Source organism: Salmo salar, chromosome 16 (assembly GCF_965601325.2).
Source record: "Salmo salar chromosome 16, fSalSal1, whole genome shotgun sequence".
Taxonomy (NCBI): domain Eukaryota; kingdom Metazoa; phylum Chordata; class Actinopteri; order Salmoniformes; family Salmonidae; genus Salmo; species Salmo salar.
Genome location: NC_138306.1, coordinates 32,220,007 through 32,247,786, shown reverse-complemented (window position 1 = coordinate 32,247,786; position 27,780 = coordinate 32,220,007). Strand labels below are relative to the sequence as shown.

General features: G+C 42.5%; 1 protein-coding gene across 1 annotated transcript in view; it reads left to right on the top strand.

Moving 5' to 3' along the window:
- Positions 1 to 27,422, top strand: part of nrn1la (neuritin 1-like a) — a 46,085-nt gene extending 18,663 nt beyond the window's left edge. Inside the window, exons 2-3 of the mRNA XM_045696798.2 lie at positions 18,418 to 18,568; positions 24,642 to 27,422. Of these exons, the coding sequence (XP_045552754.1) occupies positions 18,418 to 18,568; positions 24,642 to 24,939 (449 nt within the window). The 3' untranslated portion in view covers positions 24,940 to 27,422. The remainder of the gene's footprint in view (positions 1 to 18,417; positions 18,569 to 24,641) is intronic.
- Positions 27,423 to 27,780: the final 358 nt, after the last annotated feature.

Below are 27,780 nucleotides of genomic sequence, written 5' to 3'. Positions count from 1 at the left end.
CTAACACAGTGGATGACAGATGGGATTCTTGTGCATCTTTCACAGCCTTTTTTCTGGCCTTTCTGTGAGTATCTGAGTAGTTTTTTTTGTCAGACAGCATTATAGAGCCCTTATATCTTAACTGTCTCAAGTAGGACACCATCACTGATTGTAATCAAAAGGCAGTCCTATCTCATTGGCTCTATGTCTTTTTCTTATCTGTTTTTCGGAGCAGAAAACAGTGCTTTTTGTTAGTGAGGGTTATTGGAGCAGCCATGCCTCATCTGCCTGTGATCAAAGGTAGCGCTCAGACTCTGCTGAGGGGAAGGGAGGAGAGGGGAGAAGAGGGGGATGCAGCCGCCCAGAGATCCCTACACCCTCCACCGCCATAGCAACAACACTCCCATGGGGCATGGAGTTGGAGGAGATATAGAGGAGTGAGTGTGTGGTGTTTCTGTGTGTCCATGTGTTGTGTTCATTTTGTTAAAGTGTGTGTATGTTTACGTGTTTTGGTGCTTGAGTGTGTGTTTGTGTTTATAAAACAGTGTGCTAAAGAATGAATATGAAAAAGAAGCTTGCACATTAAATATCTTTTCTCTCTTCATCTGTGCCCTTGAAGCACTTCTGATCCAGAGAAATAGTTACATGGCAAGTATTTTTTCTTACAGATTAATCAGACCTTTAGAGAGAGAGAGAGGAAGACAGTTCAAGAGATAGAGTAGGCTTAAAGATGGAATCCTTACTTGTTACATACATTTTGGGACTTGTAAATGAATGATAAATAACCGGGATTTGCATCTTTCCCTTTCAAGACGATTCAATTCGTATTTAGATACATGGGCTCCGATACGATATATAGGAACGATTTGTTTTAGTTTGAAAATATTTACTTTGATTAGAAAAGGGAGACTAGGAATCTACCACCCCACTACTATCAGATTAGGTGGAAAAATGTAGCCTATGTTTATTTCTTTTTTTATCACCATCACCCACTAATTAACCTGTCATTTTTGCAGATTAAGTGTTTGAGCTAGTAATGTATCAATATGCATTGTTTACTAATTAACTATGACATTGCACAACTTTGGATTTCACCTCCATCTCAAAATCAAATGGTTTTGACCGTTTGGGTGTTTTGTTTTTAGCTTTTCTCATCTCGCTTTTGCCATCCAGTGCACCTCGCAAAGTGATTGCTGTCCTCATTATGAAATTATCAACTTTACCCCGTCATCATCTAAAAATGATGATGTACGCTGATTGTTTAAAGCAAAATTACCAAAACTATTGCTGATGGTGAACCTGAACAATCAAAACAAAATCTATTGTAGCCCCGTTCAGCAGGTAGCCTATAGCCAGAGTTGATTCTCTGGTAGCTTACTTTTATTCTAGTAAAACACAATTTTTAACAGCACATAGATAACAATAACTTAGCAAATTACATAGTTTCTCATTCAACTGATAATGCCTAATATCGCACAAGCCAATTTAGCATTTGAATGCTGAAGGTGCCGTGTAGATCAGGAACAGGCCGTCTACCTCATGTTTGTCAGCGAGCGAAGCAGTTTGACTAGGCTACTGATATTCCCTGGGGTTATTGGAATTATCTCATTTGAACGACTTAGTATTTCGTTTGAAGGACTTAGTATCTTGTTTCAACGACTTAGTAAAAAAACGAAATACTACAATTTTCAAACGAGATAGTAAGTCGTTTGAACGACTTATCTTATTTGAATGACTTAATTGTTATTTTGTCTAATTAGGCCTAATTTGTTATGCAGCTCGTCAGACTGTGTAATGGTTGCTGCAGCCATTCATTCACTGATTCCATCCATTGACATGATTATTCATTGACAGTTCTTTGTTAGCCTAAAGCAGGGCTACTTTTTAATGCCAGAGCATGTAAGTGGGTGAGTGTAGAGAGAGGAGCAGAGCGTAATTCAAGCAGATTTAAAAAATGGTGTCAGCCTTCTCTCCCGCTCCAATTTTGCTCTGGTACTGCTCAGCCACAAGTACTGGGCATGCTCTGCCTAGCATTTTTCATTTCCTTTATCACAATCCTTTTAATTAGGCCTATTCGGTTGTAATTATTTAGCCTACCCCACCCACAGTAGCCTTATATTCTACTTTCTAACATTCGGATATGTAGTTTCTATTTTTCAAGATGGGGAGAGGTCTGGCCGTAATAAAGACATGCTCTGCTTTTTTGACACAACACTCCAAAAAGCAAGTTCTTCAGCTCTAGTTTTGTCTAATCTTGATTATTGTCCAGTCGTGTGGTCCAGTGCTGCAAGGAAAGACCTAGTTAAGTTCGCCCAGAAGAGAGCAACACGTTCTGCTCTTCATTGTAATCAGAAGGCTGATATACAGTAAATACTATGCATGCCAGTCTCTCTTGGATAAGAGTTTTTTATTTTATTTTTATTTCACCTTTATTTAACCAGGTAGGCCAGTTGAGAACAAGTTCTCATTTACAACTGCAACCTGGCCAAGATAAAGCAAAGCAGTGCGACAAAAACAACAACACCGAGTTACACATGGGATAAACAAACATACAGTCAATAATACAATAGAAAAATCTGTATACGGTGTGTGCAAATGAAGTAAGGAGGTAAGGCAATAAATAGGCCGTAGTGGCGAAGTAATTACAATTTAGCAATTAACACTGGAGTGATAGGTGTGCAGATTAGGATGTGCAAGTAGAAATACTGGTGTGCAAAAGAGCAGAAAAACAAAAACAAATATGGGGATGAGGTAGGTAGTTGGTTGGATGGGCTATTTACAGATGGGCTGTGTACAGCTGCAGCGATCGGTAAGCTGCTCTGACAGCTGATGCTTAAAGTTAGTAAGTGAGATATGTCTCAAACATCAGTGATTTTTGCAATTCGTTCCAGTCATTGGCAGCAGAGAACTGGAAGGAGAGGCGGCCAAAGGAGGTGTTGGCTTTGGGGATGACCAGTGAAATATACCTGCTGGAGTGTGTGCTACGTGTGGTTGTTGCTATGGTGACCAGTGAGCTGAGATAAGATGGAGCTTTACTTAGCAGAGACTTATAGATGACCTGGAGCCAGTGGGTTTGGCGACGAATATGTAGGGAGGACCAGCCAACGAGAGCATACAGGTTGCAGTGGTGGGTAATATATGGGGCTTTGGTGACCAAACGGATGGCACTGTGATAGACTGCATCCAATTTGCTGAGTAGAGTGTTGGAGTGTTGCAGTGAATAAAGCAAACTTAGGGAGGAGGCTTCTGATGTTAACATGCATGAACCCAAGGCTTTTACGGTTACAGAAGTCAACAAATGAGAGCGCCTGAGGACATACAGGGCCCGGATTAACCTCTAAACAGAGGAGGAGTAGGATGAGGTTACGGCTAAAGGCTATAAGAACTGGTCGTTAAGTGCGTTGGGAACAGAGAATAAAAGGAGCAGATTTCTGGGCGTGGTAGGATAGATTCAGGGCATAATGTACAGACAAGGTTATGGTAGGGTGCGAGTACAGTGGAGGTAAACCTAGGCATTGAGTGACGATGAGAAAGGTTGCATCTCTGGAGGCGCCACTTAAGCTAGGTTAGGTCTCTGCATGTGTGGTGGGTGGGACAAAAGAGCTATCTAAGGCATGTTGAGCGGGACTAGGGGCTCCGCAGTAAAATAAAACAATGAGAGCTGCCCTAAACAACAGTATACAAGGCATGTTGACATTAGAGAGAGGCATAAAGCAATCACAGGTGGTGATTGGGAGAGCTAAGACAACAACGGGTAAGACAACAACGGGTAAACAGCTAAGACAACAACAACGGGTAAATGGCGATGAATGGGCAGAGAGGGTCAGTTAGCTACACGCAAGGCCTGAGTTCGAGGCTGGGGCCGACAGATAAACAAAATGAAGTACCGTGTTAATGAACAGTTCAGCAGGCATCAGCTGTATAGCCGAGTGATCATAGGGTCCAATGAGCAGCAATACTATGCTAGGCGAGCAGGAGACACGGCGTTCAGAAAGCTAGCGGGCCGGGGCTAGCAGATGGGTCTTCACCGACATCCACGATGCAGAGGCCGGTGAGAGCGTCGGCCGAATTACGTCAGCAGACCAGTCGTGATGGATTGGCGGGGCTCAGTGTCGACAAAGGGTTCAGGCCAATTGGCAAGAGAGGTATTGTAGTTGGTGTACTTTGTTGGCTAGCCGAGAGATGGGCCTAGCTCGAGGCTAACTCGAGGCTAACTGGTGCTTGCTTCTGGAAAAGGGTGTTAGCCAAAATAGCCACTCGGTAGCAGCTAGCTAGCTGTGATGATCCTGTGTAATGGTCCAGAGCCTGCGGCAGGAATCCGGTGATGTAGTGGAAAAAAGCAGTCCAATAAGCTCAGGGCTGATATCGCGCTGTGCAGACTGGCAGGTATTATCTGAGCTAAAGCGGCTGGTGTCTGAGCTAAAGGTAAAGACCGCTAGCAGTGGCTAACAACGACTAAATAGGTAGTAGCTAATTAGCTGGTTAGCTTCTGATGGAGGTTCCAGTTATTAGGTCTAAAAAATAGCAGATCCATACCACATTGGGTGAGGCGGGTTGCAGGAAGGTATATTTAATTCGAAAATGGAAAAAATATATTGAAATATATATTTTTAAAAATGAATAATTACATGGGACAAAACAACACACGTCTTACTGCTACGCCATCTTGGATATCAGAGGCTGACTGCATCACTTATTTTTATAAGAAACATTAATGTGTTGAAAATCCAAAATTGTTTGCATAGTCAACTTACACACAGCTCTGACACACACTTATCCCACCAGACATGCCACCAGGGGTCTTTTCGCTGTCCCCAAATCCAGAACAAATTCAAGAAAGCGTACAGTATTATGTAGAGTCCTTATTGCATGGAACTTCCTTCCATCTCATATTGTTCAAATAAACAGCAAACCTGGTTTCAAAAAACAGATAAAGCAACACCTCGTGGCACAACGCCTCTCCCCTATTTGACCTAGATAGTTTGTGTGTATGATTTGATATGTAGGCTACGTGTGCCTTTCAAAAATGTTTATATAGTTCTGTCCTTGAGCTGTTCTTGTCTATTGATGTTCTGTATTATGTAATTCTGTATTATGTTTCATGTTTTGTGTGGACCCCAGGAAGAGTAGCTGCTGCTTTTGCAACAGCTAATAGGGATCCTAATAAAATACCAAATACCAAATGTATTAACATATGTTTTAGGTAGGCAATACATAGACTCCTGTAAAATGGACCCAATTGTCACAAATGTCAGTTTAACGTCTAGTTTTGATTTACATTTGGTTTAGTTGTCAGCTAATGTGAATTCAACTTGAAATCAATGAAAAATGTCACCAAGTCATTGGATTTAGGTGAACATTTAGGTAACATTTTTTTTTTTTTAATTACGTTGATGACTCTGTGTTGATTCAACTTCATCAGATTAAATTGTTTTGTTAAAATGACGTGGAACAACGTTGATTCAACCAGTTTTGCCCAGTGGGAAGGCTACCTAGTCATAAGCCTACACTCACTGCTGGAGGGAATGCACAGCCGTCCTTGATTGTGAGCTAGAATTAAATGTTGAATGAAATGTGTGCGACACAAGAGGTGAACAACGGTTTTCCATCATAGAATCAATGTAGGGAGGTAACATGATATCATATGGGAATTACTAGTTATCTCATGTGCTCTGGCAGAGAAGTAGCCTATGTGAGCGCTTTAACAGTAGTCTAAATGTACAGTTAAAGTATACATGAACAATAAATGAATGAACTTCAGAGATAATAGGCAGTTTTTTTCTGAGAACAACATGCTCTTATTAGCCTAGCAGAATCACCTACAAAAAGAGGTTTGTGATAGGCCTTCAATTGAATGGTTTAACTTGCAATAGCCTACAGTTCACAATAACAAGCATTTCACTACACCCGCAATAACATCTGCTAAATATGTGTATGTGACCAATACAATTTGATTTGATTTGAACAGGATTTTTTTTGCACGAAAATAAAATGGAGATAGTACATTTTCATGATGACACTTTGTTTAATCTTTAAAGTGTTGGCTAATGCTTTACTGAAACATAAAGAAGCTTTCCAACTTTCAATAGAACCGCAAAAGGCAAAGCCAAAAATATTGATTTGAAAGCATCCTTGGGGGTTCTACTAAGCTATATGTAATTGTTTTAAGAAGGTCCTACCAAAGATCATTTAGCTATTTGATTTAGAATTTGAAGACCCCTCTGAGTATATAAAAAAATCAACAAAAATTATTTTATGACATTTTTTATTTGGCCTTACTGCTATTAGCCCATACAACGCATATTAGTACGAAACAGACAGAATTTGGCAGATTGGCTCTACCAATTACAGACGAGTCCCAAAACGCTTGTGGGGGTCGTAGAGCAAAACTGACGACATGTACAGTACCAGTCAAGAGTTTTGACACACATACTCCTTCAAAGGTTTTTCTATATTTGTACTATTTTCTATATTGTAGAATAATAGTAAAGACATCAAAACTATGAAATAACACATATGGAGTCATGTAGTAAACACAAAAGTGTTAAACAAATCAAAATATATTTTATATTTCAGATTTTTCCAAGTAGCCACCCTTTGCCTTGATGACAGCTTTGCACACTCTTGGCATTCTCTCAACCAGCTTCATGAGGTAGTCAGTAGCTTAAACTGACAGACGTTTATGGTGATTGTTTTATTATTCTAATTATATTCCCGCGGGGACGCTGACGTTGACTCTAGGGGGTGTTTAAGGGATTGTTTCTCAGAGCGGTTAAAGTTATCCCTGACATAGGGGATACAGGCCTCTAGTTTGGATATGTCTTTCAGCACCAGTCTGTAGTACATATCCCTAGCTGGGTCAATAGACCCAAGTGGATTGAACATGGATCCCTAAATACACTTAGTGGTCGAAACGCGTTGCAGTTGTGCACCCTGATATTCAGGCTGATCTGCTCCAATATGTATTCTTTTGTATTGTCACGTTCGTCGTATGGAGTAGACCAAAACGCAGCGGGAATGTGTATACTCATCTTCTTTTATTTAGAAGGAAACTTGAACACTTAACAAAATAACAAACACTGACGAAGACAGTCCTGTAAGGCAACACGCTATACACGGAACAACTACCCACAAACACAGTGATAAAAACCCCTTACTTAAATATGGCCTCCAATTAAAAGCAACGAAGAACAGCTGCTTCTAATTGAAGGCCAAACCAAAAAACTCTTTCCCACACTCAATGCACATGTAAAGCTTGTAGTCATCCAGAGCGATTTATAGGAGCAATCAGGGTTAAGGGCCTTGCTCGAGGGCACATCGACAGATTTTTCACCTAGTCGGCTCAGGGATTAGAATCAGTAACCTTTCGGTTACTGGCCCAATGCTCCTAACCGCCAGGCTACCTGCCGCCCCTTTTATGTTTTATTTCTAATTAAATTGATTTATATTATCGTGTTTCTATTCCAAGAAAAACTCAAATACAGTTTACAATAGCCTATATATTGCCAACCTAAAACATCTGTTAATACATTTGAAGTTCTTCAAAATATAAACTACATTTGTGACTCACCCCATGGATTCGGTCGTATGTAGCAAAATTTGAAATGGTGTTTTTTACATTGGATAAAAGTAGAGACTCCGAGTTAGAAAATGGTATATCATACACTGAAGTTGAGGAACAATGGGAATGTAATTCTGCTATGAAAGTTGATAAACTTGTAACCCCACTTTTGAGAAAATGGCCCGTAAATGTTTTGGTACACCTACTGGAGAGCCCTTTTTTGTCTACACCCATTCAACATCATTCACACCCTCTTAAGCCTTAGCCCAACCCATCTTTTTAAGGATGCACAGTGTAGTAAACAACCAAGGATTTCAAAACTAAATGTGATGAAAGTAGTAGCAAAAGGTAATACTAAAAATACACTTTATCTAGTCCTTGGCCTATGTCCTAATCTCACTTTGGTGCAGGTTATGTTGTTCTTCACATTACCGTCTCTGGGAAACACACTCTATATCAAATAAAATCTATATTTAATTGTCACATGCACAGGATACAGAAGGTGTAAACTGTACAGTGAAATTGTTACTTGCATAGAGGATTGAGTCTTCTGTTTAGACAATGAACCATAATCCCAACTCTAATGCCGTATTCAAAACAACTGGGAACTCGGAGATCTCTCACTTCCTAGCATTCAAAACAACTGGGAACTCCGAAAAAAAAATCTAACTCAGAATTCCAACGCGGGAACTCGGACCTCTTTGTAGAGCTCCGACTTTCCGACCTGAAGATCACTGACGTCATGATTTGACCTTGAGTTCCCAGTTTTTTTTAATGCGGTAAAACTACCATGCATGAATCTGCAGGTAGCTATAGCTAACCAACTAGGTTCAATGTCAGCCAGCTAGCTAATATTAGGCTATAACTAGCAATGCAAATGGCTTTCTGAGATATGAATAATGTTACTAAACAGATCATACACTTAACGTTAGCTAGCGAGCCAGCCAGTTAACGTTAGCTAGCTAGCTAACAGTACGTTTTCACTTGCAATGAAAATTACTTTCTGACAAAATTTGAAACGTATAATATCTGAAAATGTAGCTAGACTCTTACCTGGAAGAACGCTTCTCCCTCTCTGTCATGGATGCCATTGTTGCCCTTAGTTTGAAGATGTAATCTAGAGACAGGTGTTTTGTACAACAGCCTTCTTTCTGTGTTCTCTTTATATACTCTCTTCGCATTTGGCATTAATCTCTCTACTTCCACCAGGCATTCCACTGATTTCAAATCTCGGTCAACTTCTTCCGTGGCAACGACACTGTTTCTTCCCCACCATTGTCATCAGAAGACTCTACAATGTCTGGTTCAATTAAAATGATTTTACCTAAATCAGGGATTTCCTCATTGTCTGATTCATTTTCAGAGTCAGAGAGTGTCAACATGGCACGTTCATCCTCCAGAAAGTAGTCCATTACAACTTTTTCCACTGAGCTTTGTCGATGGCGCTATTAACTTCAGGGCAGCAATGTTGAGATATCTTTAAAAAAAAAAGCTGCAGTAGACAGGATTGTCCACACATACTGAGCAGCTCATGTTATAGACAGAAGCACGCTACATGAAATACCAATCCGAACTTATCTCTCAGCATGTCCAGCCCAACCATTATCTCAGCCAATCATGGCTAGCGGGAAGGTTCCTGTATTTGTCCGTGGCTAAACCAACTAGGCTCGTAATTGAACTATTTTATTTTTATTTACAGATGGCATTTCAGTTTGTTCTTGAAGGCATTTCTGCAAAAAAACGCATTTTGATAAAGAAAAATACAAAAAAACATTGTGAAGTAGTGACGTAAGCCTACTTTCATGAAACGGGTCACATATCCTAATGTTAGAAAGTAGAATATAAACTAGATATACACTACTGTGGGTGGGGTAGGCAAAATCATTAAGACAAAATAGTCCTAATTAAAAGAATAGCGATAAAGGAAATGAAAAATGCTAGGCAGAGCATGCCCAAAGCTTGTGGCTGAGCAGTACCAGAGTGAAATTGAAGTGGGAGAGAAGGCTGACACACTTTTTTAAATCTGCTCGATTTACTTTGCTCCTCGCTCCAATGAATGAATGGCTGCAGCAACCTTTACACTGTCTGACAAGCTGCATAACAAATGAAGCCTAATTAGACAAAAGAACAACTAAGTTGTTCAAACAAAATACTAAGTCGTTCGAACGAGATACTAAGTCTTTCAAATTATATACTAAGTTGTTAAAACAAGATAATTCCAAAAGTCTACTTGTTTTTGTACCTTGGGCTTCAGGGCTTCCGTAGTGAGGACGCATCAGTTGTCATAAGCTATTAACTATTTTCAGAAGGTAGAAAGAAACTTTAATGAGCAATAAAAAAAAAATAAAAAAAAATAATGTTATTTTATATATATATATAGCCACATATAATAATAATAATGTTATTTTATATATATATAGCCACATTTTGTACTGAATCAGCGATTTGGAACGTTTGAATTGATTTTCTGACCGATGCATGCTACATTTGGATCGGTTTGGGGTTATTCAATTAAGAATTCTAGCTTTAAGGAGCTGGATTGTATTTAATGTCTGATGAAGCTCTTTCTTTACATTGATGTGAAAGGTTGCTCTCTGAGCATATTTATCTCCCTCTCTCCCTCTCTCTCTCTCTCTCGTCTCTCTCCTCTCTCTCTCCCTCTCTCTCTCTGTACTAACAAACAGGCAGAGGATATGCCTCATGTAATATTCCAAGGTCTGCATTTTGTTCCAATTATTTTCACACACCTATAGGACAACTTACACAGCAACATTGGTGGTCCTAATGAACATGATGTTGGTAGTAACATTAACCCAGTCATTTCAGTGTGACCTGCTTGGCTTTTACCTCATTAGAACAGATTACAGTTGAACCAAGACTCCACCCAGTTGTTCCAGCCTCTCCTTCCTCATAATGCTTCAGAATTGACTAATGATGTTGCAAAATCTTTGTCTTTCTTGAGCACACTATGCATTTTGTATTCACCTTCTCTTCACCTATCCCTCTCGCTCCTCTCTGTATCACTATTGTCCTGTCTGGGAAAATTAATATCTAGGCTTTTTATTCTTATCCCTCCTCTCCTGTGTGAAGGGAGCTGAGGTGCAAATGGAAAAATCTGAGCGGTTAAGCATTTATTTGGAAACAGGAGTTAGTATGGTAGAACTAATTATCAGGTGTTGTTTTTTATGCCCATCCCATGCGTGCCCTCCCTCTCTCTCAATCGTTCTCCCTTTTTCTCTCTCTTTCTCTCTTTATTACTCTATCGCTCGTTTTCTCTCTCTTTCTTATTGTACCCAGCATGGAGGCTGCAGTGGGAATTCAGTCCCTCTATTCCTCTCGCACGCGATGCTGTCACCGGCAGGTTAATTAGCCTGGCTTTCGCCCTTAACGATGTAACACCAGAGGCCTGAGTAACCATAGTACCATAGTAAACCTCCCCAGCCTCCCACCCACTCAGTCTCAGAGAGTAGAACACAGCAGCTACCTGCTCAGACAAAAACCTTTGGCTTTACTGCTCAGACAGTGACACGCTGAATATTTGCTCAGACAAAGAGAGACACTGAGCTGCTACTAATCAGACACACTGGACGCTTTTTAAACAATGCCACACTGGAGCCTGTTCAGACAGTGCCACACAGACCTCTGAGCACCACCCGCAGATGAACAAAGAGGACTTTCTATTAAAATTCCAGTCCCTGTGAGGGTAACAGTGCTAATGATGTGGCGGATATATCAGTCTAATAACTTGGCTAATGGCTCCTGTCTCTAGAGCACCTCGTAGTGTATTGGATGGAGTTGTCCTCCCAGTGGATGTGTATGGAGCTGACGTTAGAAATAACCCAGGCCAGTGTACACCAGTCTTCTGCGGCTCTCCTCTCTCATTCATGATCATATCAGCACTTTCAATGTGGCTCAGTCAATCTGCACGGACAAAGTTACTATCTATTCTTTCTGATTGAAAACAGTTTTCAAATGTGGTTCAGTCAAACCGTGCAGGCAAGAGTAACCATCCATTCTTTCTCATTGAAAGGTATTCCTGCAGGGCTGTATGATGGAGCCTAGCATGAGATATCACTCCCTATGTGTCTGACAGATCAGCCAGATAATCAGCTTATTACTAGATGACACCTCTATACTTATCACAGATTTTACACTGATCCCAGATAATACTAGATTTTGATTGGTATCTAATTAGCTTTAGTTTCATAATGACAATTACGTAAGTGTTATATAAGTTACTGTAGTAATTTCAGTGTTACTACACAGGTAAAGGAACAACTTATTGTAATTGGTTACTCCACTGAGTCTCCAGCCATTTGAGTCAGAGCAAGTCAAGAGCCCTACCAAATGAACAAAACAGTCTGTGGAGAGTTTTTTTTACTATTACTTTTATATAATAAAGGGATTGAGGGAATACATTTGGTCATTTAATTAAACGCCTGGAGATAAGAATTTCAGTGGTGAACTAAAACCAACAACAGGTTACCTGCAACGAATAAGAGGACCCTGGGATTTGTAGTGCTTTATTATTTCCCCACTTCCTACTTGAACAGAGTAAATAACACCCAGCTGTAGGAAGAAATGTACAATTAGAACATTATATGCAGCAAAATGGTCAGCTGAACTCTAAGTCCTGTTTTATTTTTAGAGGTGTCACAAGCATTTGTGTATGGGTTTATCGGAATCTTTCAGAAATTGACACATGAGAAAGAATGGGTTTAATTTATTGTGATGTGCTCCCTGTGGGGAGTCTGTGCATCAGGCATCAGCACCAAGTCTGCTAGTTCAGCACTACGCCTGCCAACAGCTGCATATTCAGTCTCATGAATAGAGATCGCACGCTTGTCCCGAGAAAGACTCAGTCTGCTGGGCGTGCTGTCCAGACCCAGTTATTACAGTGGACTAAGGTCAGCTGGATCTTACCAAAAAATACTGTATTTATCTTGTCTATTCTTATGCTTAATACTGTTTTATGCTTCTGGAGATTAATCATATATGGAGTGATGTCAAATGGACCTTATAAATAAAATATAATTCTGTTTTCCATTGATGTATTTCCTTCAAACACATAGTTATCAGCTACATTTTATGTTTCAAGGAAGTACATTTTTATTAAAGGTGGTCTTTGATAACATATAACATGTTATGTTGGTATAGTATAGTTCAACTCATTATGCTGTTCTGTTTTACTCTGTATTATACAGACTGTACTTATCACGTTTCAGGTAAGACCCAGATGCAGACAATGTTGAAGTAACAGTTTATTAATCAAACAGGGGCAGGCAAAAAGCAGGTCAAGGGCAGGCAAAGGTCAGTAATCCAGATAGGTGGGGCAAAGGTACAGGACGGAAGGCAGGCTCAGGGCAGGCAGAAGGGTCAACACCGGGAAAACTAGGAAACAGGAACAATCGAGAGACAGGAGCAGAGGGGAAAACGCTGGTATGCTTGACAAAACAAAACGAATTGGCAACAGACAAATGAGAAACAGAGAACACAGGTATAAATACACAGGGGATAATGGGAAAGATGGGTGACACCTGGAGGGGGGTGGAGACAATCACAAATACAGGTGAAACAGATCATGGTGTGACAGTATCCCCCCTCTAGGGGCGCACCTGGCGTCCTACCTGGTTGACCGGGGTGCCGGCGTTGGAAATCCACGATGAGGCCTCGGTCCAGGATGTCCCTGGCGAGGACCCAGCACCTCTCCTCCTGGCCATAACCCTCCCAGTCAACCAAGTACTGGAACACCCTGCCCCGAAGTCGAACCTTCAGGAGACGCCTCAGTGTACGCTGGTTGGCCGTCGATGAGACGGGGGAGAGGCTTGGGTCTGGAAACAGGAGACAAAAGGCTTTGAGACATGGGTTTAACTCTGGACACATGAAAGATAGGATGTACAGTGAGGGAAAAAAGTATTTGATCCCCTGCTGATTTTGTACGTTTGCCCACTGACAAAGAAATGATCAGTCTATAATTTTAATGGTAGGTTTATTTGAACAGTGAGAGACAGAATAACAACAAAAAAATCCAGAAAAACACATGTCAAAAATTTTATAAAATGATTTGCATTTTAATGAGGGAAATACGTTTTTGACCCCTCTGCAAAACATGACTTAGTACTTGGTGGCAAAACCCTTGTTGGCAATCACTGAGGTCAGACGTTTCTTGTAGTTGGCTACCAGGTTTGCACACATCTCAGGAGGGATTTTGTTCCACTCCTCTTTGCAGATCTTCTCCAAGTCATTAAGGTTTCGAGGCTGACGTTTGGCAACTCGAACCTTCAGCTCCCTCCACAGATTTTCTATGGGATTAAGGTCTGGAGACTGGCTAGGCCACTCCAGGACCTTAATGTGCTTCTTCTTGAGCCACTCCTTTGTTGCCTTGGCCGTGTGTTTTGGGTCATTGTCATGCTGGAATACCCATCCACGACCCATTTTTAATGCCCTGGCTGAGGGAAGGAGGTTATCACCTAAGATTTGACGATACATGGCCCCGTCCATCGTCCCTTTGATGCAGTGAAGTTGTCCTGTCCTCTTAGCAGAAAAACACCCCCAAAGCATAATGTTTCCAGCTCCATGTTTGACGGTGGGGATGGTGTTCTTGGGGTCATAGGCAGCATTCCTCCTCCTCCAAACACGGCGAGTTGAGTTGATGCCAAAGAGCTCCATTTTGGTCTCATCTGACCACAACACTTTCACCAAGTTGTCCTCTGAATCATTCAAATGTTCATTGGCAAACTTCAGACGGGCATGTATATGTGCTTTCGTGAGCAGGGGGACCTTGTGGGTGCTGCAGGATTTCAGTCCTTCACGGCGTAGTGTGTTACCAATTGTTTTCTTGGTGACTATGGTCCCAGCTGCCTTGAGATCATTGACAAGATCCTCCCGTGTAGTTCTGGGCTGATTCCTCACCATTCTCATGATCATTGCAACTCCACGAGGTGAGATCTTGCATGGAGCCCCAGGCCAAGGGAGATTGAGAGTTCTTTTGTGCTTCTTCCATTTGCGAATCATCGCACCAACTGTTGTCAACTTCTCACCAAGCTGCTTGGCGATGGTCTTGTAGCCCATTCCAGCCTTGTGTAGATCTACAATCTTGTCCTGACATCCCTGGAGAGCTCTTTGCTCTTGGCCATGGTGGAGAGTTTGGAATCTGATTGATTGATTGATTGCTTCTGTGGACAGGTGTCTTTTATACAGGTAACAAACTGAGATTAGGAGAACTCCCTTTAAGAGTGTGCTCCTAATCTCAGCTTGTTACCTGTATAAAAGACACCTGGGAGCCAGACATTTTTCTGATTGAGAGGGAGTCAAATACTTATTTCCCTCATTAAAATGCAAATCAATTTATAACATTTTTTACATGCATTTTTCTGGATTTTTTTGTTGTTATTCTGTCTCTCACTGTTCAAATAAACCTACCATTAAAATTATAGACTGATCATTTCTTTGTCAGTAGGCAAACGTACAAAATCAGCAGGGGATCAAATACTTTTTCCCTCACTGTATACGAAGGGTACGGGGCAACAGAAGACAAACAACAGAGGGGCTAATGACTTTGAAGATGGGAGACGGGCCGATAAACCGGGGGGAGAGTTCACGGGATTCCACCCGGAGGGGCAAACCCCGGGCAGACTCCCTACCCCGAGAGGGAGTAGTTGAACTGTGTGAACACCAGGGCCCATCAAGCTTGCCTGGAATTGAGACACTTGGTGGTACGGAGATACTCCAGGTTCTTGTGGTCGGTCCACACGATGAACGGATGTTCCGCCCCCTCCAGCCAGTACCTCCATTCCTCCAACGCCGTCTTCACCGCGAGAAGGACACAATTCCCCACATCGTAGTTCTTCTCTCTGGCATTGAGGCGATTGTGCAGGGATGTAGCTTGAGGTCCAGGGAAGAACGCTGGGACAGAACAGCCCCCACTCCGACATCCGAAGCATCGACCTCCATCACAAACTGGCGGGATAGGTCAGGATGAACCAAGATGGGAGCTGGGGTGAGCGATGTTTGAGATCCCGGAATGCCCGGTGAGCAGCTGGAGACCATGTGAACGGAACCTTGGGCGAGGTGAGTGCAGACAGTGGGGAAGCCAGGGTGCTGTAACCCCGGATAAAGCAGCGATAGAAGTTGGCGATCCCCAGAAAACGTTGCAGCTGCACCCTGGAAGTAGGCTTGGGCTAATCCACCACCGCTCTCACCTTCCCGGGATCCATTTGTACACTCCCTGCAGCGATGATGTAACCCAGAAAAGGGATGGTGGAGCGATGGAACTCACACTTCTCTGCTTCTTCAAACAGCTGGTTCTCCAGGAGGCATTGGAGAACCTGTCAGACATGGAGCACATGTTCTTGGGTGGAGCGTGAGAAGACGAGGATGTCATCGAGGTAGACAAAGACTCTGCGGGAATGGCGGAGAGGTCCGGGGCAACTTTCGAGCCCCCAGGAAGACGTCCCGGGGCAGGTTGTGCTGACTTCAGGCAATGGGCGTGGCAGAACAGACTCCAGCCCATGATGGCATCAGTAGACCAGTTAATGAGGGGATTGTGTCGCTGGAGCCAGGAGAATCCAATACCACGGGAGTCTGAGGAGACTTAGTGAGCAGGAACTGGATAGCCTCACTGTGGTTCCCTGACACACGTAGGTTGATGGGAGTGGTGTTGTCGGTGACCCGGCCTATCCAGCGCTCTAACGTCCATGGGAATGGAGAGGGGCTGAGTGGGGATGCCCAGCTAGGAAGCCAGGGTAGAGTCCAAAAAGCTCTCATCGGCCCCAGAGTCGATGAGGACCCGGAGAGATTTTGAGGGGATAAGGGGAAGATGGGTGACACCTGGAGGGGGTGGAGACAATCACAAAGACAGGTGAAACAGATCAGGGTGTGACAGTACTGGATTTCCAGAAAAGCCTTACAAACTCCCCCGGGACCATAAACTTTCTCATTTGGGTAGTGACTCCTTCCATTTTCCACCCTGACCAGCAATTGTGTGAGGATTATCAGGAGCAGTAATAAGAATAAGTAGCAGTGTTTTAAGCATCGCTGACTGGTGAGCATTGTCTTTTCCTGAATCCTTCCAATTACTCACCTTGATCTCTGTGCTCCACTCTCATGGCCTGCAGATATTTACCCTGGCTTACAGGCCAGTTCATTACTGAGGCTGCAACTGGAAGAGGGAGGTTAATACTGTACATGGAAGCAAAGGCTCCACTGTGGTAGTTCTGATGTGCTGTTGCACCATGAGCCAAAGAAACTCCATTAACAAGCCTCATGGAACATTGCTATAATGACATGAAAACGCAAGATTATACAGTGCCTTTGGCATCCAGTTGTCTATCTACTGTATGTCGTGGTAGAGACAGTATGGCTATGATGCCTGACACTTATACAACATTTTCCCTGTATACTTTTGATATTGATATCTGCACTTTTATTTTGTCTCATGACACCAATACTCTTGAAAGAATATATCTGCACAGAAAATCATTAGATTTCTAACCTTCAAGGAATGCATAGCTAGATGTGCACATATCTTTATCGATCATTATTGATAGGGAGGGGGGAGTTTGGTAAATTATCAAAGTTAAAAACCAGAGTGTGGTGTAAATACACCCCTTAATTGAATGTTTTTCTACGCTGAAACAACAATGTCAGTTTTTTTCCTCAGTTGTGTCTGTCTGACCTGAGACTGCCTGCTTTTTAAACGGAGTGATCCATGAATTCCCCCAGGGTCTGTCATGCTATCAAATATTTACATTGAGGCTCAAAAGCAGCCTAAGGCAGCAGCATACACCAGCAACATGTGCTTACATGAAGAACCACTGGGCTGGACAACAGTTGTTTTTTGACCAACATAGGAGTCTCTTTTTGTTTTTCTCTTCCTCAATAGAGGGCTCATATGTTCCTCTTCACTTCTCTTCCCTCTAGTTCCTTATACTTTACCTATCTCTCTTGGCTGTATTCACACTTTTGACTATACCTCTCTGCAGGTTTTTATTAAATGTTAGACCCCCACTGCCAAACATTGCCTGAAATCAGTAGGTTTGCCACAACAGATATAAGTCTTACCTATTAAATATTAAACATGTCCTTCCCGAGGGACCAGAAGAGAATTCTGGTGATCTGCTGTCTGACCCAATTACCATCCTCAGTTTTACCTCACTTAGTCCCACCGTTACGCTCTTTGAGAGTTCGCCTTCAAATGGCTGTATTACCAGGGAAGGTAGAAGTATGGGAAGAGAGAGGGAATAAAGAGATAGAGGTCTCTAAGGGAGCAGTTTCATCTTGTGGGTTCATGACTCACTTTTTCTTTAATATATATTCACACGGCTTACAGGCACTAATTGCTTCAAATTAAAAGGATTCATATGTAGCCTAAATGATCATGAAATTAAGTTCTATCTGGGTCACTCACACTACAGCCTGTACCCCTCTGACATGCTTCAGCTAAAACATCCTTCAGGGCCACAATTATCTTTCCAAACATATTTTTCATACATGGACTTTCTGGAGTGTGCGCCTTGAAGGTTGGTTGTTCAGAGCGAGGCACTCCAACTCCATTACTTTGGAGTGTATAAAACCATGCTGTTTTCAAGGACTGAAGTACTCTTTCTGAAATAGCCTGACAAAGCAACATAACCAGGTCTCTTAATGTCAGGAGAGTTAAAGAAAAATATAGAAGATCCAGCTATAGAGGATCCAAGGTTGGTCAAGCCTTGTATAATACCGAGAACTTGGATGCAGCTTGTTTAAGTAACCAACTCAAAAGTCCCATGCTTGGCAGTGTTGAACTCTCCTGATGCTCATTTCTCCCCACCGTGAGCCAGGGATACAGAGAGTGCTGATGGTATACTGTATGTCTCTGTCTCTGTGTCTCCTTCCAGTCGTCGGCCCCTGTCCCAGCTCTGCTGCCTCCACCAGGAGGTGTCACTCCATCTATAAGGGCTTCGCTCAGTGTCTGATGGCTCTGGGGGACAGCCTGACTGAGAGTGCCCAGAAGAATGAGGATACACAGGAGATACACACCATCTGCAAGTAAGCACACACATCTGTACACATACACATCTGTACACACGCAGACACACACAATCCTCTCATCTTTATGTTGTTTATACACACACACACACACACTCCCACTTTGAAATGTGTAAATTGACGGAACACTGTGACCCATAATTTCATTACCATTGAAAGATAGACTCCTCCATATCTTTACCTCTATTTAATTCCCTCCAGATCTTTGTCCATCTCTATCTCTCTCTAACATGCTGACAGCTCTTCCCATTTGCTGTAGGCATAGTGGAGTACCTAATTAAAGATTAAGGGTCTTTCTTTACCCATCTCCACTTTCCATTCTATTTATACATGATTCTGTAATCCATTGTAATATTATACCTTCACTTCTGGAAATGTCTATGAATTTGTTGAACAGTAATGTCATCGTCATGGAAGATGCTGCTTCATGCATCACCGCATCAAGCTCAACCCATTCCCAGACACATTGTTGCATCTGTAACTGGTGTGAATTGACTAGCTAGTTTGCGGTGCGCGCTAGTAGCATTTCAATCGGTGATGTCACTCGCTCTTAGACCTTGAAGTAGTTTTCAGGGAGCAGTCATGGCTTTTGTGGATCGATAGGTAACAATGCTTCGTGGGAGACATTTGTTGATGTGTTCAGAGTATCCCTGGTTCGAGCCCAGGTTGGGGCAAGGAGAGGGACGGAAGCAATACTGTTACACATCAATGTAGGAAGGTCCTATCGACAGCCTTAAGCCAGTTGCTGTTCAGTATTGCGGGGCTGGAGATACGCTTGGAATCTACAGGGAAATAGTGGTCGTTGCAATGATGTTGTTCATTTCGGTCATATTCCTTAACACTAGAAAGGCCTCGACGCACCCCGCTTTGAGAAAATGAGCAGCCATTTTGACTCAAACATTCTAACAGTCTAATAAATACATTTCATATATGCTATCGGAAAAATAATAATTTGGTTGTGTTTATGAAGGTCTTGGGTAACATCAGAATACGGAAAAATGATTATTTAAAAGAACACAATAGCATTTTCTTTAGTTTATGTTACTGTAGGCTATCTGTTGCTACATGCTCACATGTGGAGCGCATTGAACAGTGGTTATGCTAAGAAAAAGTTGTATTTTCAAACAGAGCTAATCTCTTCTTTTTTTTTGTTATTTGTCAATGATAAGGGTTTTGGAAACCTCCAAATCTGCCCTTTCTGATACTATATAGAACGTAAAATGTCTTACCTGCATGTGACTATATTGGAGGATTTGATAAGGTAACTTTTTGTCGCTCTGGGAAAACAAATGTCCTCTTAAAACTGCTTATAACACAAATTTTGTTTGTGATATTCAAATTCTTACAACATATCAATCAATCAATCAATCAATATTATTTATAAAGCCCTTTTTACATCAGCCGATGTCACAAAGTGCTATACAGAAACCCAGCCTAAAACCCCAAACAGCAAGCAATGCAGATGTAGAAGCACGGTGGCTAGGAAAAACTCCCTAGAAAGGCAGAAACCTAGGAAGAAACCTAGAGAGGCACCAGGCTATGAGGGGTGGCCAGTCCTCTTCTGGCTGTGCCGGGTGGAGATTATAACAGTACATGGCCAAGATGTTCAAACGTTCATAGATGACCAGCAGGGTCAAATAATAATAATCACAGTGGTTGTAGAGGGTACAACAGGTCAGCACGTCAGGTGTAAATGTCAGTTGGCTTTTCATAGCTGAGCTTTCAGAATTCGAGACAGCAGGTGCGGTAGAGAGAGAGAGTCAAAATCAACAGGTCCGGGACAAGGTAGCACGTCCGGGTTCCATAGCTGCAAGCAGAACAATTGAAACTGTAGCAGCAGCACGACCAGGTGGACTGGGGACAGCAAGGAGTCATCAGGCCAGGTAGTCCTGAGGCATGGTCCCAGGGCTCGGGTCCTCCAGGAGGGGAGGGAGAGGAAGAGAGAGAGAATTAGAGGGAGCATACTTAAATTCACACAGGACACAAGATAAGACAGGAGAATTACACCAGATATAACAGACTGACCCTAACCCCCCGACACGTAAACTATTGCCGCATAGAAACTGGAGGCTGAGACAGGAGGGGTCAGGAGACACTGTGGCCCCGTCTGATGATACCCCGGACAGGACCAATTAGGCAGGATATAACCCCACCCACTTGACCAAAGCACAGCCCCCACACCACTAGAGGGAGATCCGCAAACCACCAACTTACTACCCTGAGACAATGGGATGATTATAGCCCATGAAGATCTCCCCCACGGCACGAACCCGAGGGGGCGCCAACCGAGACAGGAAGATCACGTCAGTGACTCAACCCACTCAAGTGACGCACCCCTCCTAGGGATGGCATGTAAGAGCACTAGTAAGCCAGCGGCTCAGCCCCGGTAATGTGGTCAGAGGCAGAGAATCCCAGTGGAGAGAGGCGAACCGGCCAGGCAGATACAGCAAGGGCCGTTTGTCGCTCCAGTGCCTTCGTACCCCTGGGCCAGACTACACTCAGTCATAGGACCTACTGAAGAGATGAGTCTTCAATAAAGACTTAAAGAGTCTGCGTCTCTCGCATGGATAGGCAGACCATTCCATAAAAATGGAGCTCTATAGGAGAAAGCCCAGCCTCCAGCTGTTTGCTTCGAAATTTTAGGGACAATAAGGAGACCTGCGTCTTGTGACCATAGCATACATGTACAGTCGTGGCCAAAAGTTTTCATAATGACACAAATATTAATTTCCACAAAGTTTGCTGCTTCAGTGTCTTTAGATATTTTTGTCAGATGTTACTATGGAATACTGAAGTATAATTACAAGCATTTCATAAGTGTCAAAGGCTTTTATTGACAATTACATGAAGTTGATGCAAAGAGTCAACATTTGCAGTGTTGACCCTTCTTTTTCAAGACCTCTGCAATCCGCCCTGGCATGCTGTCAATTAACTTCTGGGCCACATCCTGACTGATGGCAGCCCATTCTTGCATAATCAATGCTTGGATTTTGTCAGAATTTGTGGGTTTTTGTTTGTCCAGCCTGCCTTTTGAGGATTGACCACAAGTTCTCAATGGGATTAAGGTCTGGGGAGTTTCCTGGCCATGGACCCAAAATATCGATGTTTTGTTCCCCGAGCCACTTAGTTATCACTTTTGCCTTATGGCAATGTGCTCCATCATGCTGGAAAAGGCATTGTTCATCACCAAACTGTTCCTGGATGGTTGGGAGAAGTTGCTCTCGGAGGATGTGTTGGGACCATTCTTTATTCATGGTTGTATTCTTAGGCAAAATTGTGAGTGAGCCCACTCCCTTGGCTGAGAAGCAACCCCACACATTAATGGTCTCAGGATGCTTTACTGTTGGCATGACACAGGACTGATGGTAGCGCTCACCTTGTCTTCTCCGGACAAGCTTTTTTCCAGATGCCCCAATCAATCGGAAAGGGAATTCATCAGAGAAATTGACTTTACCCCAGTCCTCAGCAGTCCAATCCCTGTACCTTTTGCAGAATATCAGTCTGTCCCTGATGTTTTTCCTGGAGAGAAGTGTCTTCTTTGCTGCCCTTCTTGACACCAGGCCATCCTCCAAAAGTCTTCGCCTCACTCTGCGTGCAGATGCACTCACACCTGCCTGCTGCCATTCCTGAGCAAGCTCTGTACTGGTGATGCCCCGATCGCGCAGCTGAATCAACTTTTGGAGACGGTCCTGGCGCTTGCTGGACTTTCTTGGGCACCCTGAAGCCTTCTTCACAACAATTGAACCGCTCTCCTTGAAGTTCTTGATGATCCGATAAATGGTTGATTTAGGTGCAATCTTACTGGCAGCAATGTCCTTGCCTGTGAAGCCCTTTTTGTGCAAAGCAATGATGACAGCACGTGTTTCCTTGCAGGTAACCATGTTTGACAGAGGAAGAACAATGATTCCAAGCACCACCCTCCTTTTGAAGCTTCCAGTCTGTTATTCGAACTCAATCAGCATGACAGAGTGATCTCCAGCCTTGTCCTCGTCAACACTCACAACTGTGTTAATGAGAGAATCACTGACATGATGTCAGCTGGTTCTTTTGTGGCAGGGCTGAAATGCAGTGGAAATGTTTTTTGGGGGATTCAGTTTATTTGCATGGCAAAGAGGGACTTTGCAATTAATTGCAATTCATCTGATCACTCTTCATAACATTCTGGAGAATATGCAAATTGACATCATACAAACTGAGGCAGCAGACTTTGTGAAAATTAATATTTGTGTCATTCTCAAAACTTTTGGCCACGACTGTAGGTATGTACGGCAGGACCAAATCAGAGCGATAGGTAGATAGCAAGCCCATGTAATGCTTTGTAGGTTAGCAGTAAAACCTTGAAATCAGCCCTAGCCTTAACAGGAAGCCAGTGTAGAGAGGCTAGCACTAGAGTAATATGATCAAATATTTGGGTTCTAGTCAAGATTCCAGTAGTCGTGTTTAGCACTAACTGAAGTTTATTTAGTGCTTTATCCGGGTAGCCGGAAAGTAGAGCATTGCAGTAGTCTAATCTAGAAGTGACAAAAGCATGGATTTGCTTTTCTGCATCATTTCTGGACAACATACAGTACGTCTGTTATATAGACTTATTAAAGAAATGACATACAAATTGATATTTGCATTTTAAATTCATATTGAGTCAAAATGACTCAATCTCTTCTAGCATTAAGATACCAATTAAGGTAATCCTGCCACTCAGTCAGCACACAATTGCATACAGGTAACTGCCCAAATAATGGAAACGCTTGAGAGATACAAAGTATATTGAAAGCGGGTGCTTCCACACAGGTGACAATGACCCTATCCACAGGGCACAAGTGGTCACTGAATGGTTTGATAAGCATGAAAACGATGTAAACCATATGCAATGGCTGTCTCAGTCACCAGATCGCAACCCAATTGAACACTTAAGAAGATTCTTGAGTGGCTCCTTAGAGAGCGTTTTCCACCACCACCAACAAAACACCACATTTTGGAAATTCTCATAGAAGAATGGTGTTCCATCTCTCCAATAGAGTTACAGATACTCTTAAGTCTATGCCAAGGTGCTTTGAAGCTGTTCTGGATCATGGTGGCCCAACGCCCTATTAAGATATTTTATGTTGGTGTGTCCTTTATTTTGGCAGTTACCTGTACGTGTGTGTGTGCAGTGCACTTTGACACAAACACACCTACACACACAAAAGTGCACGTGCACGCACGCATTCACACACTTCCCAGGAATCTATCAGGGACCAGTAGAAAGGCAGTATTTCCCCTCCTGGATAAAATTCTCAGATTTGCATCTAGGCCAAGGCTGCACCACTGTCAGTATTCTCTATGGAATGATAGGAGAGCTTACTGTGAGTATAGAATAGAAATGAAGGGGAAATCTGCCATTATTAGAACGGGTAATGTCATTGTTTCCCTCAAGCTTGGTTTGTGTGTATCTTTATGTGTGTTTTTTTTATGCATTAGCATGCAGTGTATGTTTTAGATCAAGTGTTCAGTCTAACACCTCAGCAATCCTTTATTATTTTAATCAGAAAAGAGACTGCGGTCAGATTTAGCTAACAAGCTACCCTTCACCTGCTGTTACTCTGCTGTTTCCTACTGCACATGTGACTCTGGGACTTTGCAAGGCTGCATTTTGCTTCCACTTTGTTTCACCCATTCCCCTCAAGGTCTCCTGTGTGTATGGTAAACAGATGCACCTAAGCCCCCAGCAGATGTGCTGTTTTAGGGTTGAGTTTATACTAAGGGCCCATATCCAAATACAGTGCAAGTTTAGCCTTTCTGCACTTGTACCCAGGGATTGTGAATATATGATGTGTCGTGTTACGGGCATATGTTGTGTTGGACCAATCTGCTTCTGCCTGATCTCCTCCTTATAGATTTACACACAGCCCTTCCCATAGCAACCAAATAACTACAACCATGGTTTCATGGGGGATCCTTTACTGTACCACACAGATGAATAATAGATAGTGTCTTGAACTACATTGTTATACCTGGTTGTTAGAAAGATATGGACGTATAAAAGTTATTCAAGAACTCAAGAGCTATGTGACCATCACTCTTCCATCCCCTACAGGTCCTGGGATGAGTTTCATGACTGTGCGAACATGGCGATGGCTGGCTGTCCTGATGAGGCTGCTGCAGTCTGGGAGTCTCTGCGACAGGAGTCCAAGAAGATGCAGTTTTCTGGTAACCTGTATGACATGTGCTCCAGTCGTAACCAACCAGCTGGCACTGCTGATGCCCTGAGCCCACCCAACCAGGAAGAGATTAACCAGGAGTCTCTAAAAGCACACACCCACCATCTAGGTCCCGGCTCTTTCTGGTTGCTCTCCTTATGTCTGTCCCTTCTGCTGCTGTTGGCCAAGATATAGGCACGATCAGGGTGAAGGGGAGGGAGGAACTCATTGAGGACATGTAAAAAAAAAAAAAAGAAAGAAAAAAAAAAAGGATAATAAACTCACAAATATTTTTGGTGTACTAAAAATGTGTTGGATATATTTCTAGCTGCGTGTTCAGATTGGTGGCTCCTCATCTGTAGTGTATTCATTTCATACACACATTATCTCTCTAACTCTCTCTGAAATACTCTCATCCTTTTCATCAATTTAAGAGTTGGATAGTATGGTTCCAGGGGGATGCTGTCTGGGAGAGCTGAGGGTAGAATGTAAATGAGCAAATAAACCTCAAACATCTAGAACCCAAGACAGATTATTCAAGCCTCACCAGGCAAGGCTTAACAGCAACATCTCACACATAAACCTGCATCCTGAAGTTTCCTTCAGGATGTTATTCAATCAGAGAGCACTGTGGGATGTTTTGTAGCATTAAAGGCTCAGCCAATTTTTGTTATTTTGTTTGGGACTCACTGAGGATTACAGAGAGAATTACTCAGAGTAAAACCTCTAGAACAATAGAGCTTACCTGCAGACAAGCATAATGAAATATACCCAGCTCATGGCAGTTTGAATGTTAAGGACTGAAGGCTTGGATCGCTGTGTATTCACCCAGTGTGGGTCTATTTAATACAGTGTTTATGAACAGATAAACCACTTAACTTACATTACATCACTTCTTGTCTTGGTCAAGTCTAGGCTGACCTAGAATTATATTTAGTAATTTGTGTTGAAGAAATATGGATGAAGGTGTACATAATGGAATTTATTCATATGAATATTTATGTACATATCAAATGGAATATCAATATATAGTATCAAGCCTTTTGATGCTGCAGGAGCCTGTGCGTAAACGGAGACCCTGGTGAAATAAGAACGGTATAGAAAGAAGAAGAAACGTTATACTCAAAAGGACATTTTATTAAAGTAAACACCATGAGGATAACGCCTGCTTGACTCCCTGACTCCCTGCATCTTAGCTGTGTTTAAAACCTAGTTTTAATTGAATGTAGGTCTGAGATAAACTACCATGTTGGAAATGGAATATACCTTTTAAATGTATGTTTTCTATTGGCTTTGCTCTCAACAGCTTTATCGGTCAATTTGTATTTGCAGTGGATTTCCATTTTTAATTGGAAATTAATCTTGTTTGCTATTGCAGCAAGTTTGTGTGGAATGGTCAGGGAGGCAGTAGTAAACTACAGTGAAAACTTGAAGGAAATCAATTTTTATCTTCATTGTAAAATAAAGGACATACAATATATGAAGTAAATTTAGTTGATCATTAAATAAATGTAAATATTTAAAGAAAATTGTGTTGCTATAACAGCAGTTAGCGCTACAACATGTTAGGTTACTGGATAACACATTTTTGACTGTTTGCAAACTGTGAGGACTTTATTACTTATCTGAATTTCAATAAAGTGTGTGTGTGTGTGTGTGTGTGTGTGTGTGTGTGTGTGTGTGTGTGTGTGTGTGTGTGTGTGTGTGTGTGTGTGTGTGTGTGTGTGTGTGTGTGTGTGTGTGTGTGTGTGTGTGTGTGTGTGTGTGTGTGTGTGTGTGTGTGTGTGTGTGTGTGCTTGTGTGCATTGTGCCAGTGTAATAACACTTGGTGAATGAAAGCAGTAGCAATGCCTTTTATGTCAAAATACAGTATGGAGACTCTCCCTTATCTTGCTTTACAATAAGCTTTTTCATTCTTGTATACATCAGCTCCCAAGCATCATTATTATTGACATATACAGTGAGGGAAAAAAGTATTTGATCCCCTGCTGATTTTGTACGTTTGCCCACTGACAAAGAAATGATCAGTCTATAATTTTAATGGTAGGTTTATTTGAACAGTAAGAGACAGAATAACAACAAAATCAGATTTCAAACTCTCCACCATGGCCAAGACCAAAGAGCTCTCCAAGGATGTCAGGGACAAGATTGTAGACCTACACAAGGCTGGAATGGGCTACAAGACCATCGCCAAGCAGCTTGGTGAGAAGGTGACAGCAGTTGGTGCGATTATTCGCAAATGGAAGAAACACAAAAGAACTGTCAATCTCCCTCGGCCTGGGGCTCCATGCAAAATCTCACCTCGTGGAGTTGCAATGATCATGAGAACGGTGAGGAATCAGCCCAGAACTACACGGGAGGATCTTGTCAATGATCTCAAGGCAGCTGGGACCATAGTCACCAAGAATACCATTGGTAACACACTACGCCTTGAAGGACTGAAATCCTGCAGCGCCCGCAAGGTCCCCCTGCTCAAGAAAGCACATATACATGCCCGTCTGAAGTTTGCCAATGAACATCTGAATGATTCAGAGGACAACTGGGTGAAAATTTTGTGGTCAGATGAGACCAAAATGGAGCTCTTTGGCATCAACTCAAGTTGCTGTGTTTGGAGGAGGAGGAATGCTGCCTATGACCCCAAGAACCCCATCCCCACCGTCAAACATGGAGCTGGAAACATTATGCTTTGGGGGTGTTTTTCTGCTAAGGGGACAGGACAACTTCACCGCATCAAAGGGACGATGGACGGGGCCATGTACAGTCAAATCTTGGATGAGAACCTCCTTCCCTCAGCCAGGGCATTGAAAATGGGTCGTGGATGGGTATTCCAGCATGACAATGACCCAAAACACATGGCCTAGGCAACAAAGGAGTGGCTCAAGAAGAAGCACATTAAGGTCCTCGAGTGGCCTAGCAAGTCTCCAGACCTTAATCCCATAGAAATTCTGTGGAGGGAGCTGAAGGTTCGAGTTGCCAAACGTCAGCCTCGAAACCTTAATGACTTGGAGAAGATCTGCAAAGAGGAGTGGGACAAAA